This window comes from Physcomitrium patens, chromosome 10 (genome assembly GCF_059467195.1).
Source record: "Physcomitrium patens ecotype Gransden chromosome 10, ASM5946719v1, whole genome shotgun sequence".
Classification (NCBI taxonomy): domain Eukaryota; kingdom Viridiplantae; phylum Streptophyta; class Bryopsida; order Funariales; family Funariaceae; genus Physcomitrium; species Physcomitrium patens.
In genome coordinates this window covers 3,414,177-3,429,668 of record NC_143419.1, presented here as the reverse complement: position 1 = coordinate 3,429,668, position 15,492 = coordinate 3,414,177, and the positions used below count along the sequence as shown (strand labels likewise).

At 36.5% G+C, this 15,492-nt stretch overlaps 2 protein-coding genes and 1 long non-coding RNA gene across 25 annotated transcripts; 1 reads left to right on the top strand and 2 right to left on the bottom strand.

Moving 5' to 3' along the window:
• The first annotated feature begins 3,264 nt into the window (after nt 1-3,264).
• On the top strand, nt 3,265-7,661 carry LOC112287917 (flowering locus K homology domain). Of its 18 annotated transcripts, none has more exons than XM_024531540.3 (8): nt 3,265-3,489; nt 3,941-4,527; nt 5,090-5,345; nt 5,573-5,724; nt 5,948-6,208; nt 6,462-6,656; nt 6,931-6,975; nt 7,187-7,661. In XM_024531540.3, the coding sequence occupies exons 2-8, from the start codon at nt 3,943-3,945 to the stop codon at nt 7,361-7,363; spliced, it is 1,671 nt and encodes a 556-aa protein (XP_024387308.1). In that variant the 5' UTR covers nt 3,265-3,489; nt 3,941-3,942; the 3' UTR covers nt 7,364-7,661. The 18 variants fall into 18 exon arrangements, with proteins under 18 accessions (XP_024387308.1, XP_090109599.1, XP_090109596.1 ...); XM_090253470.1 differs by having other exon boundaries at nt 3,293-3,489; nt 5,576-5,724; XM_090253472.1 differs by having other exon boundaries at nt 3,303-3,489; nt 3,950-4,527; nt 5,576-5,724.
• A 2,438-nt stretch (nt 7,662-10,099) lies between these two features.
• Nucleotides 10,100-11,292, bottom strand: LOC141045872 (uncharacterized). Its single transcript, XR_012218404.2, has 4 exons — nt 11,263-11,292; nt 10,812-10,911; nt 10,424-10,571; nt 10,100-10,293 (listed from the first exon to the last, which is right to left on the bottom strand). It is a non-coding gene; the product is annotated as an uncharacterized LOC141045872 (long non-coding RNA).
• Nucleotides 11,293-11,483: 191 nt separating this feature from the next.
• Nucleotides 11,484-13,796, bottom strand: LOC112287595 (non-specific lipid transfer protein GPI-anchored 14). 6 transcript variants are annotated; one of them, XM_024530741.3, is made up of 4 exons: nt 13,716-13,796; nt 12,640-12,992; nt 12,048-12,092; nt 11,484-11,725 (listed from the first exon to the last, which is right to left on the bottom strand). In XM_024530741.3, the coding sequence occupies exons 2-4, from the start codon at nt 12,965-12,967 to the stop codon at nt 11,613-11,615; spliced, it is 486 nt and encodes a 161-aa protein (XP_024386509.1). In that variant the 5' UTR covers nt 12,968-12,992; nt 13,716-13,796; the 3' UTR covers nt 11,484-11,612. The 6 variants fall into 6 exon arrangements, with proteins under 6 accessions (XP_024386509.1, XP_024386512.1, XP_073392960.1 ...); XM_024530744.3 differs by having other exon boundaries at nt 13,576-13,770; XM_073536859.2 differs by lacking the exon at nt 13,716-13,796 and adding an exon at nt 13,389-13,608.
• Between the last annotated feature and the right edge of the window lie 1,696 nt (nt 13,797-15,492).

The following is a 15,492-nucleotide window of genomic DNA, read 5'->3' as shown; positions in this document are numbered from 1 at the left end:
TGATATTTATTTATATGCAATCTTTATATATATATATATATATATATATATATATATATATATATATATATATATATATATATATATATATGCAAATGAATAAAATAAATTATTAATAAGATAATATTTAATTATTTAAACCTAAAATTAAAAAATAGATCCAATGCTATTTTTGAAAGTCTACAAATCTAAAATTATAAAAATCCTTTAATAACAAAAATAAAAATCCTAAAGTCTAAGTCAAAGTTGTTATATCTTGAAATCTAAAAACTTATAGAACAAGTTTTTTTAGTTATTAGAATAAAAAACATTAAACATAGAAGAATATATCAAGTCAAAATATAAAAAAATAAAGGAGGCAAAAAATTGGAGACACCTATATAATAGTAAATTCTAAATTCTAAACCTTGTCAACTAAAAAGTCAAAGATTTGTAGAAAGCCAAGTTTTAGACATGTGCAATGTGCAAGGATAGAATTCATTGTCTTCTAAGCCAAGAATAGAGAATCATATAGTCAAAACCAAAGTATCAAGAATTAAGACTAAATGAAATATAAGACATATTAGCAATGTAGGAAGGAATGTCAAAAGATATGTGTAGAAATTATTCTTTTAGCATTAGAAATCACTCTTTATGCAAAGAAAGTTGTGAATGGATGTAAACTTTGTAGAAATCTTAATTTTGATTTGTTTTTAAGGCATTAAAAATTGTCCTAGAAGCTAATTTTAATTATCAAAATAGATCTATAGAAATATTTTTTAGAACATGCCTTGTTACATTAGAAAAGTTGATAAATGAGAATTGTAGAAGAAATTCATATAAACTTTTTATTTGTGTGAAAAGTGCATTGACTTTTGCTAGACAAGCAATAGAAATGAATGACAAGCATATATGACATTAACTTTAATAAGCAAGAAAATAAAAAAAATATTCATGCATATCAATAAACATTGATACATGAAGGCCAATTTTTCTATAATATTTGAAAGCAAGATGATTTAAGTAATTATTACCTTATCTTTGATTTATTTTTTTATAATGCACATTAGTTTATTTACAATAAATTTGTATATAGAAGTGTGAATAGAATAATATTAAAGATCAATGGTGGTAGGTATTAGAAGAAATGGTTAGGATATTAGTTTTTTAGACTTGGTTGTGGTATTTATTTTTGCACTAGCATTTATAAAAATAAAAGTATTTATCTTATTTTTTAAAAATTGGATATACATCATGTATTTACTATTTCAATTCCATCATGCTTTTATTATTTGATACATTAAGATTATTGAAAAAAAAACTATACTACAAAAATGTGTGCACTCAATAAATATTTCTAAGAATATAATTGGGTTTTGTAGCTTTTAGATTTCTTTTAACTTCAATCTTTGACATTCCAAAATCAATTACTTTTAAAATGGTATGTTATACAATTTTATTTATGATTTTTATTTCTATAGTATTAACTAAAATATTGCCATGCTTTCAATCACAACACACAATGTGTATACTATGCAAGTAATACATCTCTTTTGTAATTTGATCTATAATATTAATAAGAAAAATATAAGATGCTTTCTTTTCTCCTTTCAACATATTCCTCAATTATTTTTTGTATCAATTCCATTCCTAAGTATAAATAATCTTTATTGTCTTTTATTATAGAAGATTCAACTATTTCATTAGGATTACCTTTTATTGCAAAATAATATGTTACCAAGTTGGGATGGTTTGAATTATCATATGTGAAATATATTACTATTTAATTTATATATCTTTATTTTTTCATAGGCTTTAAGAATACTTTTAGTCATTCAAAAATATTACCAATTGATTAAAAAATAATATACAACTTTTCAAAATTTTAATTTTTATCATATTAATATTGCTAGCAGAGGTATATAAGAATCCAAAAAATAATATTATATAATCCTGTAGTTTTGCTTGCATGGTTTTCTTGTATGTTAGAATAATCATTTAAGCATTTATTTTTTAAATACTAAAGTATTTTTAAAATCAAATGAATAAAATAAATACTTTTAATTTTAATTTTCAAAAAAAAACTATATATATTTTAGTAAAATTCCAATTCATTATATATAGATATATATATATATATATATATATATAATTTCAAAATTAAATATATTCAAGTATAGTATAAAATAAAAGAATACAAAATTAAAAAGGATTTATTTATAAAACAAGAGAATATCAAAAAAGTTATTTTTAAATACAACAAATTTATTAAACTATGAATAAATTATAAAAAAGACATCGACATTAACCTTGTCTTTCTGAATGTCAGCTAATAAAAAGATTATGTTGAAGTACTTAAAGACTATAAAACATCAAGTTATTGGATTCCTCAATTGTCAATTGTGGTCTTTAAAAAGTAAGAAACTTTGAAGAGTAATTACTACATCTATAGTACACATGTACATACTTTTATGTATCAAATTTCCATCTAAAACACTTCTTCAATATTTCTTGATGATATTTTGTCTATTTAATCTATTTCTACTTACTTCTATTTACATAAACAATTAAATAATTGTAATACATATGCTTTCATATTTTAAAATAATTTAAATAGACATTGATCATAAAATTAATTTTTAAATCTTGGGATGCTCTTAAAACATTCCTACAATATTCAAAAAGTTGCATGGTTTGAACAACTCTTTTTTAAAAGAACTCAATGAACAATTGAAATTCTCAACATTTAAAATTAATATTCAAAGCTTATAACTCTCCTAATATTCTCAAATAAATTCTTTTATGTCACAGCTCCTTAAAACAACAATGAGTTTTATGAGGAGCAATAAAAATCCTACATTATGTAATTCTAAAACAAATTGTGAACAAGTCATGGAATACAAACTATTCCACAACCACTCTAATCTCCACCAAATAAAATAAAAAGAACACAAAATAAACAAATAAGTATATAAACAATCAAGCAAAAACATTACAGTTCATTAATAATCCATTTGTAAAGCAATAGATAGATGTAAGATTGATTAGCCGCATGAGAGTACTACAAGGCAAACCCTAAACCCTTCAATGGTCCCAGAACTGGAAAACGAGCAATGTCGCAGCTCCCAGGATTAGAAACATTGACACGCTGGCAGATTCGGAAGAACCTACGGGCTGAGTCAGGTCGCGGTCAACCGGGATATCATCCATCACGTCAATTTCCAATCCAAAAAGATACATAAGTAACCCTGTTGGATGGATGAGGGGGGAGCGGGGGCACCCTAGAGGCAGGGCCGAGGGAGGGAGTGAGGGAGAAAGGCTTCGATCAGCGATGCGGAGAAACTTTGGGGCCCTAGAAGCTCAAGCCAGAGCAGGGCCTCGATCATCGCAGGCCTCGATCCCCTTCCCTACAGTCTCGAATTGCGTTGCCGTTGCTTGACCCAACTCAGATCTTCCTCCCAGCTAGCAGCTGTCTGTTGGGTTTTGCACCAATTCGCCACCTTCATCGGGGTATCGGTCTAGCATTTCTTGCTCACTTTGCGCCTTTGCTGCTCTTTTTTTTTTTTTTTTTTTTTTTTTTTTTTCTTCCTTCCTTCGTCGTCTTCCTCCTCCTCCTCCTCCTCCTCCTCCTGTCCTCTGGCTGGCATTATCTCGACTTTGATGACGCTGAATTAGGGTTTTCAAGTGTCGCGTGCTGGGATTGCCTTCTATTGAGGTTCGTGCGTGCTGATGACTGCACTTATTGCTCTCATGTACTGCTGTGGCAGGAGTTTTTGTGTGGGTTTTCGTATGCGGTTGTGGTTTTAGCCGCTGGGTTATGGTTTTGTGTTTTTGTGCGGCGGGTGTGATAGCCAGTGAGATGAGGTTTTGAAAGTGTGGGGTGAGGTTAGAGCTGGTTTAGCTAAATAGTTGTGAATTGTCAGTGGTGGCTATGGTAGAGATTTTCTAATGAGAGATGCAGTCATGGCAGAAATGGAGGCCACGGAGGTGATTCAAGTGACGGAAGTGATTCAAGTGACGGAAGTGATTCAATTGACGGAAGTTGCAGTGGCCCCCGTTTCTGCCAACGATCAGCCTCCACAGGAAGAGAGTCATTTGTCTGCCTCTTCTGTGGAAGATCAAAACGTGCCGCTGCTGCCGGAGCAGGTACTACCTCCATCCGAGTCTGAAGAGGGTCAGACTGCAGCTGCCTTGGAGATCGCACCGTTGGAACAGGAACAAGGAGCGGAAGCTCAATTGGAGGAGAAAGCCCTGCTATCTCCACCTCCGATTGACGTAAAGGCGGACACTGCGCTAGATGAGAGCACGCCTGCCAGAGGATCCACCCCTCCTGCAGGGGCGAAGAGAATCCGCGAGGGTGGGGAGGAGAAGGATGGCGAGAAGAAGTGGGCAGGCTGGCCAGGCGACAATGTGTTTCGTCTTATCGTGCCTGTTCAGAAGGTAGGGGGTATCATAGGTCGCAAGGGAGAGTTCGTGAAGAGAATGTGTGAAGAGACGCGTTCCAGAATCAAGATCCTCGAGGGTGTGCCTGGCACCGCGGAGCGAATTGTAAGCCCTCTCGCTTAGCCTCTCGAATTTAGAATTTTAATAGCATTTTTGCAGCAATTGAGTTTCAACTGCGAAGTACCCAAGTCAAAGAAAACTGTTTTGAAATTGATCGGGATGCTTACCGACTACGTACATTCTAATTTCAGATTAGGGTTGTATTTTCGACTCTCTTCGTACCAATCGCTCAAATATGTAGCTTTGTTATTACTGGCGAGTGAGTACTTGCAGCGTACTCTGCCTTTCGAACTGCATGGTGTATTTATCAGATCAATCTCCTCACTCGATTCCACTATTGAGCTAAGACAATCCCTGTTGAGCTAACTTTTTCTGGCATAAGTTTGGAATGGAGGATAAGTTCTTGCAAGGGATCACATGTAGGCAACTGGGTCACCTGAGGCTATATACTAGCTGGTTCTCTTTCGAAAACGAAAAAAGAAAAACAGAAAAAACCTCTTCCTCTCTATTTGTTCCTTCAGTGTATCCAGAGGTGTTTAGTTTCCAGGTTATAGATGCCTAGCCTAAAGTGAGGATTGCTCATGCCTGTTCCGTTACTGTTCTGTAGGTCATGGTTTCAGCGAGGGAAGACCCTGAAGCTGCAATTTCTCCAGCTATGGAGGGGCTTCTACGTGTTCACCGGCGCGTCATTGAAGGGGCCGAACCAGAGTCGGCGGATGCGGAGATTGCACCTGGGGGTGCTCCAGTGTCATCTCGTCTTCTGGTGGCTGCTACTCAAGCTGGTAGTCTCATCGGTCGCCAGGGTGCTACAATCAAGTCTATCCAAGATTCCTCCGGCGCTACTGTTCGTGTTTTGCCTGCTGGTTAGTGGGTTTCTTTGGACGTCATCATAATTTATGTTGCTGTTCTATCAGTACTTGGGAGAGTGGTGAGATGTGTCCTTGTCTTGCTTAATTATCAGCTTCTGGACACAAGAAAGGTCAAGTGGCATTTACTTCATCATCGTCCTATTTTTATGCGACTTAAAGCTCACTTGTGTATAATAGTCTTACTGACACTAGAATGTCGACTTGTGGTGAGGAATGGAAAGCAGAGGAGCTTCCACTGTGTGCGCTAGCAGATGACCGAGTTGTGGAAGTTACGGGCGAGCCTCGCAATGTTCAGCGTGCAACGGAGCTTGTTGTCGCACACCTTCGCAAATTCTTGGTGGATAGGAGTGTCCTTCCTTTGTTCGAGCTAAATGTAAGCTGTTTACACAAGCTACCCTGAATATCGGCAAATTTTTAAAGTTGTCAAAGCGATAAGTCAGTGCGTTGAGTAATGAAGATGGAGGAAGGGCGTTATGCATATGGGTCATAGTTGGTCTCTTCTATTGTGTAGTTATGTAGTGGAGATATACCATGCGTGTGGTCGTGCTGATATTATGTGTTGAGTCTCTTACTGTGTTGTTTCCTCGTTTCTTCAGCGGGCAGTAGCAAATCAGAGCAACCAGCAGAGCACAGCCTCTCAATGGCAGCAGCCGAGTAGCACCCAACAACAGCAGCCACCCAATTACAGTAGCAACGACTCCTCTTACTATGGAGCCGCTGAACTTCCGCACCATTCTCAACCACAACAGCAGTCACATGACCTAGCCAATCATCATCACGGTCTGTCTTTGTATGGCCGGGATCCCACGTTAGGAGGCACTATTGTACCTCCAACTCCCGCTCCAGTGATCACGCAGGTACGTCCTTCTCCCCTATGTACTATTTTCACGTATTCTGGTTTCCCAATACGTAACTCTCATTAAATATATTCGAGTTCGTGCAAAGACCATACTTTTGTTCTGAAAGCGATTGAACAGTTTGAACCAGTACTAGTTGAGTAACACTAGCTTGACCGTTACGGTTGTAATCTCCCGTGGGGTTTTTTTTTTTTTTTTTTTTTTTTTTTTTTTTTTCATGGATGCATAAACTGACTTAACGATTTGCGCACAGGTGACTCAACACATGCAGATTCCACTCTCGTATGCAGACGCTATCATTGGTGGCGCAGGTGCTAACATCAGCTACATGCGTCGTACTAGTGGTGCTACAATCACGATCCAAGAAACTCGGAGCGTGCCTGGCGAGATGACTGTTGAGATTCATGGTAGCGCATCTCAAGTGCAAACTGCTCAGCAATTAATACAGGTAAAATGCAGACTGTGGAGGGATAGGGGTAGGTGAGGAGGGTTCACATGCATCTCAACCAACAACCGCCTTTTACTGGGGTGCTTTGCCTTAGTTGTAGATTGGCATGTGAAGATTTCGATGAATCAATGCCGAGTTGTTTAGCAAGATTACAAGTATTAAAAAAAAAACCTAAATAGGATAATCGGGATGACTGACCTGGACTGTCACGAATGGGTCAATATCACCACAATTAAGCTGCATTGTCTGAACATGGTGGGGGAGTTTGGTGCAGATGCAATGTAATTCTTGCCAGCCTATACAGGAGGATCATTATCAGGTCACTGAGGACACAGTGCTATGACCCCTGTGCATATAAATGAAGGATAATTCTTTATTGTTATTTTGCTGTTAGTGTCATGTAATTATTACTAAGCATTCACCTTTCAAGAATCAATGTAAGTCGATAATATCATATTATCTTAATACTATGATGTTTTTAGCAGGAGAAGATCTGTTTTGACGTTGGTCTTGTGGTTTGCGCTTTGCAGAATTTCATGGCAGGCGCATCTAGTGGACCCCCGCAGTACTCCAGCACTTACAGCAGCACAGTGGACACCAGTTACAGCTCATACCCAAGCCAACCTGCTATGTACTCAACAACCCCCGCAACAGTTCCGCCCACGGCATCGTATGCGTCGCATTACAGTACATCTTATGGATATTAGTTTATATGTATATGGCCTGTCTGGAACAATCGGAAGCTCTGTAGCAACAATTGATGACCTTCAAAAGGTCGAGGGTCCCTGTCCAACACAAGTTCGGTGGATTTGGCAGTATAATACCATCCTATCCGCCAACTAGACTTCAAATCTATTCGTCCAAATTTTGGCATTGTTGTTTCGTGGTGCACCGTCCGTCAGGATGTGGTTCCTCTCAACATAAAACTACGTGTGTGTGCGGCGGCTTTTTTGTTTGTTTGTTTGCTTGGTTAAATAAATAGTTCGATTTTTTTGTTTATTTTTATTCCTTTGAAGAAATGGGGCCCGGTCACTCGAAACCTTCATGTAAATTTCTCGAAGCTGATTACGAAAACATGATTTCTGAACTCAACTTGCTCCTCTCCTTTGTTATGCCCTAAGGTTGAGACTAGGTTCTGGGGGAACTGATGTAGGCAGAATCGACACTACATCCTCTCCATCTTGGGGCAAGTCAGAACTTGTATCTGGTGCACAGAACATTAAAAAAAAATGGCGCAATAAGTAACAACTTTGAAAGACTTGAAAAGGATCTTTGCAAAGGTGTTGGACTCAAACTTAACCTCTCTCTCAGACTGACGTCAACTTCTCATGAACCTATCAGCAGCCACTGCAATCTTCGAGATCTCGGGTACTTGTTTCGCATGTCGGCAAGTGTCTCGAATGGCAGGGGTCACACTCAAAGCCAGACCGCATGCAGGTGTGATCCTCGTCCTCACGAACGCCATCAAGCAGCTATCCTGCTTGGATACCCCTGCAATTGTCATCGCCAATCATGCAACTTCCAACAATAGGTTTCTGGATTACTCATTCCACAAGAGGATGCTCTTCAATAAGGGGATTCAGACTTAAGGTTTTTGGGTGATATTTCACCTGTAATGATATCTTAAAGTATCCTGTGATATTTCAAAATATTACTTGATACTTCACCAAATCACCCACCTAGCAATATGGGTGATTTTGAAATCCAAGTATCAAAAGAAGGGTCAGAGATATATCAAAAACTGCCTCACTTGCCGTATCAATCTTTCCATGACTCCATACCACACTGCTCTGACTTTTCCAAAGCACCGAAATATCAAGTGATACTTCAAAAACTTGAAGATGGTATTAAAGTTTGAACAGTGATATTTTGAATGATCTGTGATATTCGGTTTCTCAAAAACCTCAAATCTAAATCCCCTTAATCTCATCTCTTCTTCTCATCAGTTCACTCAAGACAACAGCCCCATGAAGCAAATGAAGGCATAATTTCATACTCCTTTCTACCATCCACAACTAGTAACTCTCGTTGTAGACTGTTTTTTGTTTCTGTTTTTCTTTTTCTTTTTTTCTTTTTTTTCTTTTGTTTTATTTTTGGGTTTGTTGGATTTGTTGGGTTTGAATGGAGCCACCGCCTGGCATCTCCATGATTTTGTCTTTAGGATTGTCAACTTGGCCACCTGTATATTTGAAATTAGTGTACATTTTTGTATGTATTTTGGTATAAATACCGTATATTAAATCGATGACAACCAAATAAAATAAAATAAATCGAAAGATTATAAATCATTGAATCCAAAAATAATTCATTTGAAATTGGAAGAGTTGACAACAGTCCAGCTATGCAAGTGTAAGATTAAATCCTAATCAATATGTATTAGTGATTATAACACTAACTAGTCTGGAAAAAACAATGTATTACTGCCATTTGATATACATAAACCTGATTTTTTTTTAAATGCCAATTTTTTTTCTTCATATTTTTAGAATCAGAGTTTTGTGTACATGATATTACTTTTGAAGTTGATAGATATTGGTATAAATAAATAATGGAAAATGGAAATCTGTGATCTATTCGTTTTAATTCAAACATTTATTTAATTGGGAATTTTAATGTTAGGACACATTTTCATCAACATGAAGTTGTTTTTGGTTGTATTATTAGAATTCACCAAAATTGAAGTTGTTTTTGGTTGTATTGTTAGAATTCACCAAAATCGAACTTGTATGTCTACTACTTTTTATCCATCCTTGCTTGGTTCATCAAGGATATATAGATTGTATACATAATAATTTTACTAAGGTCAAATAAGTACTCATCTTTGGTAAGATTAATAACAAGCCATAAAATTATTTTGATTAGGTGAGAAATGGTGATTGATATGTTTTAAGTTTGCTTGTGTAAAATGATTTAATTTTAGATTACAGAAATATGTGTATGCATGCTCATATATAAGTGAATATATATATATATATATATATATATACACAAGCAAACTTAAAACATTTTATTATATATATACACACACACACACATACACATGTTTTTTTTATTTATTTAATTATGGTAACAAATGATTGACAAATAGTGTATACAAAAATTACATTAGTTAATATATCCACAAATTTATTATCACAATGATTGAAGACCATAAAAATTCAACATTGATCAATCCTAAAACCTTTCGTAGAACTTATAAATGACCAGAAGAATCCTCACACTTCAATATTGATAGGACAAAAAATGCATTGACAACACCTCAAAATCATCATGTGTAGAATCATGTCAGAATTCTTGAATTTTGCATTTCTTTTCAAAGAGAAACCTGAGATCGAAAACTCATTATGCCACTCTTGTTTTATTGTAAAACACTTTATAAGCATCTATATTTCAAAATTCATAAGCATCTACATTTCAAAAGAACTTGCAACCAGTACGCAAACTTTAATGTTTAATTTGTACACCAAAATTTTATTCGTTTATTTAATTTGACAGACCATGATTTTATTTATTTAATTTTGTACCTTCATTTCATATATATACCTGAGATAGTAAGAAGTGAGTAGTAAGGGTGGTACCATTCCTGCACAGACTCACAGATCATGGCTTTTGCCCTCTCCTGGCAGAAGATACGATCCTGTGGGCCAGTTGCCATAAACCTAAGTTTCCTCTGTCAGCTTCTATTGTAACAGTAGTAAATGAAGTTTAAAAAAAAAACCAAATAACGACACAAAAGCCAACCATGCGAAGGGTAGAAAGGCTCAAACCTGGCGTAATTCTTCCACGTACAGGAGATCTTTGCAAGCACATGCTGGGTGAGTGATCTCCCTCACTGACACCAACTGACCAGCTCATCCACTTTCTCCATCTCAGCTCTCACTTTATCCTCCCTAAAATCTTGTTGGGTCCTTCTCCCTTCAGTCCAAACACATTCACATCTTTGTAACACATTCTCACACCGTAAGTAAAATGCTTTAGGGAGTTGCAAAAAGCCTTTGAAGAGAATACATCACACATCAAAACAATGATCTTTGAACTTGCGGGAGAGTTGATGAGAGAGTTGATAAGCGTGAGGTTATGAGTGAAGTTGAGAGAATTAATGAGGGAGACTTAGTTGCCCAACAACTTGGAGTGCAGGGGAGAAGGGTATTCAACCTGTAATGTGTAGAGGATCAGACCTTGGGAGCTGATTCAACTCTGGCAGTGCCTGGACTTGATGGCCCACCTGCAAGGCTGCAAATGCTGCCAAACTAACCTTCACCAACAATCTCCACCGAATTTATTTCGCCCCAGTTCGTTGCTTCTGTTTAGGGTGTGCATACTGCAGCCAGTCCAGCATCGACGCATGGGCAAAGTACAAGCTCTCTAACCTGACAGATCCGGTTCTCCTTTCACGTGGTGAGAGCACATTGTCCGGCGTGGTGGTACATGTATGAGAAGAGCACTACGGCGATGTATGCCTTGAGTATTGTACATGGAACAGTACATGAGTTAGTCAAGTCGGCGGTTTACAGATAAGGATTTGACTGTGAAGACTGGTAATTGTAATAAACTGCATATTTATGAAAAACTCCACTCAGATCTTGATGCGAAGATTCGAAACAACATTGCGATGACAGTTGGGAAGGTCTACCATTACTCCGGTCGTTGAAACTACGAATGTAAATTTTGCTCTGTAGGAGGGGTTGTCTCGACTCAGGCTGATTTGAAAGTATCAGCCACAGTGTTATTACGGCTATGATCCTAGGAAACGACGAAATGAAGAATGGCGGATATGAAACTCTTTTCTTGGAGAACAAGTTAAATATGATCCAGGGAGACAGAATGTTCATAAACTGTGCCAACAATTGTATTAAACCGAAGTGTACCAAAAATGGTGTTTAAACATGAGGATCATCTGCGAAAACAGAAACCTCTATTAACTAACTAACTTCATCCTCTTCTAGCTATAGGTTCTCAGAATATGGAAGCGATTCCTGCAGCTGCAACGGCCAAGGTCGCCACCCAGCTTGTGTGCAGAAGTCGGGAAACATCATTCGTTAATGCGGGGGCTGCGGCAGGACCTGTAACTGCACCAGCGCCAAAATCGCAACGTAAGTTGTGGAATGGTACACTGTGTGTAGGTAACAAGTGCAGGCGACCATGAAGTAAGAATACGAGGCAGTAGCAGGAGCTGCAAATAGCTAATGCAACACTAGCCCACCATTAAACGGATAATCCTCAGAAAACCAATGCATTCGATCATTTATGTGGACCGTAGGACATCAATTGTTTGAGAATCCTGCCCATGTTCAGTGATATGTCCCTTACTGTGTTCTAATGTTAGTTCCCGCAAGAAATTACACATCGAGGAAGTTTAGTTTAGATCGCCAGTTTGAATGCGATACATACCTGAAGATCCAGCCACTGGTGGTGCAAGAGGTAAATTGGCCAGAGCTGCAAAATCCGAACCATTTAGAAGAGAGTGTAGTTGAGTATCTTTCCACGATTAAGCAACATATTGACTGGAATACATCAACATGCTCTATGTCTAGTGGGTACATCCCAGAGATCACTAAAAAAATAGCATATTCTTTCTTCCAATCCAAGTAGCGAAACTTCACACACCACAGTTGAAGGACGACAAGAGGATTTATGTGCATTGGTTACGACCGAAGGATGGTCGACTCTAAGCTCAATGCAGCTAACATGAGTAAGCCATGGCAAAGTGTAAGACCTCGCTTTGATCATTCCTTGTTTCAAATGCTTTGCTACCATCAGTATTGTACCTCTTAACGTCGCCAAGAGAATGTTAATATTCTGAACTTAGCGCTGGTAAATATTAACGAACGCCTTTGTCTTAAAAGCATCAACGGACAGTTTTAAGTTGACACAAGAATCCATGCCTACGGAAGAATAAACTATTTCGCTGGAATCTAACGTGCTACAATTTAAGTGAAGGGTCAAAGAGCAAATTCCTACCAAGGCTAAAGTAAGTCTTTACCTGGACAATCGCTGGTGATCAAGGTGACCGAACAATCCCTTGGAAGGGCTAACACTTTGGCAACGTTAACATTCGACGATCCGCTGGAAGTACTGTTCAGCTGCGTGATCAATTGACACAGGCAAGTGGGATTGTTCGTGTTCAAATCCTTCAAGCCGCTGCAACATTCCGTGGGTGGTTTCGAATCCGATCCCGTCACATATGTAAGGCACGGCACTAACTTCATCTGAGCTGACTCGCAGTTGCTTGAGGGAGTCGACGCCGACATCACACCCACCACCACCATCGCGAACACCACAGCTGCAAGAGCCATCCCCGATCTCGCCATCTCTATCTTGCTTCACACTCCGCCACTGCAAACAGACACTCCCTCTCATTACCAATACAGAAAAAGATGAACAAAGAACAAAGAACTGCCACCATAACCCAGGTTACGTCCAATACAACCAGCGACTATGGTCCAATGGAAACAACGCCAACACCTTCTTTACATATCGTCTTATCACCACGTATCAAGCAAGTCAGTGAGGGAGAAGCTCAAGGGAAGAACACTAAAATCAACTCAGCTCTTACAGAATCAAGCCTCTTATATCCCTAACGTATCAAAGAAACTCAGACAGAACCAAGCAACGGTTCCGACCTTAGAGAAAACCTACAGGGACCCAATTAAAGAAAGTCCAAGCTGAAATACCCCCTTGAGCACACATTCCCACACAGCAACAACAACAAGAAGCTCTTTCTCACTAAACTTGAGTCACTTCGAACAGCTGTGCACCAGCAAACCAGACCCACAAACATCCATGACATCAGCTGCACTACACTACACTGCAGCAGCAGCAGAGATCATGCATGGTTGCAGACAGACAGTCAAACACACAGACAGTCACTCCGCAGCAAGCAGGTGTGGGGCACGATGGGGGAGGAATAGTGAGCCACCCTTGAGCAGCAGGACTTTCTGCATTACACACACAGTTAAACACACACACCCACACCCACAGATATATATATATATATATATACACACACACACACACAGTAACACACAGTAACACATGAAAATAGATGGGAGTGAGTACCTGGAAACTAGGCCTTGCTTGGCCTGGAGGAGCTGCAAGCAAGCAGACACAGCGAGAAGAAGAAGGAGAGGCGGCCGGTGCTCGATCAACCACAATAACATGGGGCCTTCCTTCACATGTTTGAATCCACAGGTTTGAATGAATGAATGAATGAATGAGGGAGTGGGATGGGTGGTGGTCTTGGATGGGACGCCCAAGTAGTATTTGAAAGATGGGGCTTTTTGTATTTTTTGTATTTTTTTTTTTGATTGTTGTTTTGCTCATGGAGGGAGGTGCTTTTTTTTTTTTTGAATATTAATATGTGTTTTTTTGGTTGACATTCACTAGGAAGATTTTAGGTTTTGGTTCATGGTTAGTTATAGGTTGGGTTTGCTTTTGCTTCAATCTAATTAATGAAATTGGTAGCATCCAAGTTTTGTAACAAGAACATGCTTAGTGCATCATAATTTCTCCAAAACTAAATACTATATTAATCTAATAAATTTATATATTCAAAATTATATAAATTTAGATAAATTTGAGGTCATGTGGTGAGGACTTATTAGATGTGTTTTTTTTAGTTTTCTAATAAAATAATAATAAACTAAAATTTCATACTTTATTTTTTATAACCATTTATTTTTTGTTACCTTTTATGCAAAGAATAGGGGAATAAAAGGAATTTTAAAAAAACCGAGGCATAATGAAGTGTTACACACTTCCAAGACTAAGGTGTGAAATTAAGATCACAACAAAAATATTTGAGAGTTGATTTTTTTATTCTTGAGATTTTGAAGTGGCAACACAAATGTTGTAAAAAAATTATAAAAAAAAACATTTGTAAGATTGGTTTGAAAGCAACTATTAAGTAATGATACCTTACAAAATTAATTTGCTCCTGGGGACAACTTTTTGCTAGAAGACTAAGTATGCATATATGTGTGTGTGTCTCTCTCTATATATATATATATATATAATTTTAGAATAGAGCCATAAGTAGTACTATTAAAGCAATTTAAAAAGTAAATTCAATTTCTCTTTTAATAATGATTTTGTATATTATAATGTTACCTGTCTTCTTTGAAATAAATAATCTACAATCTATGGTATTGTATCAGATATTTTTGAAAAAAATTGCAGTTGAAAGGATTGTTCAACCAATTTTTAATTTTTTTTCTTATCTTGGCTAAAATAAATGGAAGTATTTTAGAGTTATTTATCAAAATAATAACCTTCAAAGTAATTAAATAAATATATATGTATGTAATTTTTTAAAAATTGAATGAAAAAATTATAAAAATCGAATTGATATAGATGCAGTTGAAAATGTTTAAAGTTAAAATACCAAAAATTTAATTTTTTTCATGACATATTACATATTGCAGCAAAAATTAACAAAAGTCATTTTGAATAATGTTAGTGTATTTTCTTTCTTCTATGAACCAAACCTAAAACAAATTAAAATATATTCTAATTGTGTTATGATTATTTTTATTTTAAAAAATCATCAGTTACAATACATTTACATGAAATTTACTAAAATTATTTTAAAAACCCAAACATGAAATAAAATAATAATAATAATAATAATAATAGAATAAAAAGTTTGAAATGTACTAAAAAATAATCAACTAAAAATCCAAAAAATAAATCTTTATTATAAAGCATAATAATAGAAAGTAAAAATAAGAAACATCCTAGCATGTAAAAGAATATATTAAAATATACACACATATATAAATACATACACATACATATATATATATATATATATATATATATATAAAGAATATCCTAT

Bases quoted from the DNA above. Each gene is read 5' to 3' on its own strand.
- LOC112287917 (XM_024531538.3), top strand. From the start codon at position 3,928: ATGAGAGATGCAGTCATGGCAGAAATGGAGGCCACGGAGGTGATTCAA. The intron at 6,209-6,461 runs GTACGTCCTTCT...ATTTGCGCACAG, and splicing joins CCGCTCCAGTGATCACGCAG to GTGACTCAACACATGCAGAT. The intron at 6,657-6,930 runs GTAAAATGCAGA...AGTTTGGTGCAG, and splicing joins CTGCTCAGCAATTAATACAG to ATGCAATGTAATTCTTGCCA.
- LOC112287595 (XM_024530741.3), bottom strand. From the start codon at position 12,967: ATGGCGAGATCGGGGATGGCTCTTGCAGCTGTGGTGTTCGCGATGGTG. The intron at 12,093-12,639 runs GTAAAGACTTAC...CGGATTTTGCAG, and splicing joins GATCACCAGCGATTGTCCAG to CTCTGGCCAATTTACCTCTT. The intron at 11,726-12,047 runs GTATGTATCGCA...GCGCTGGTGCAG, and splicing joins ACCAGTGGCTGGATCTTCAG to TTACAGGTCCTGCCGCAGCC.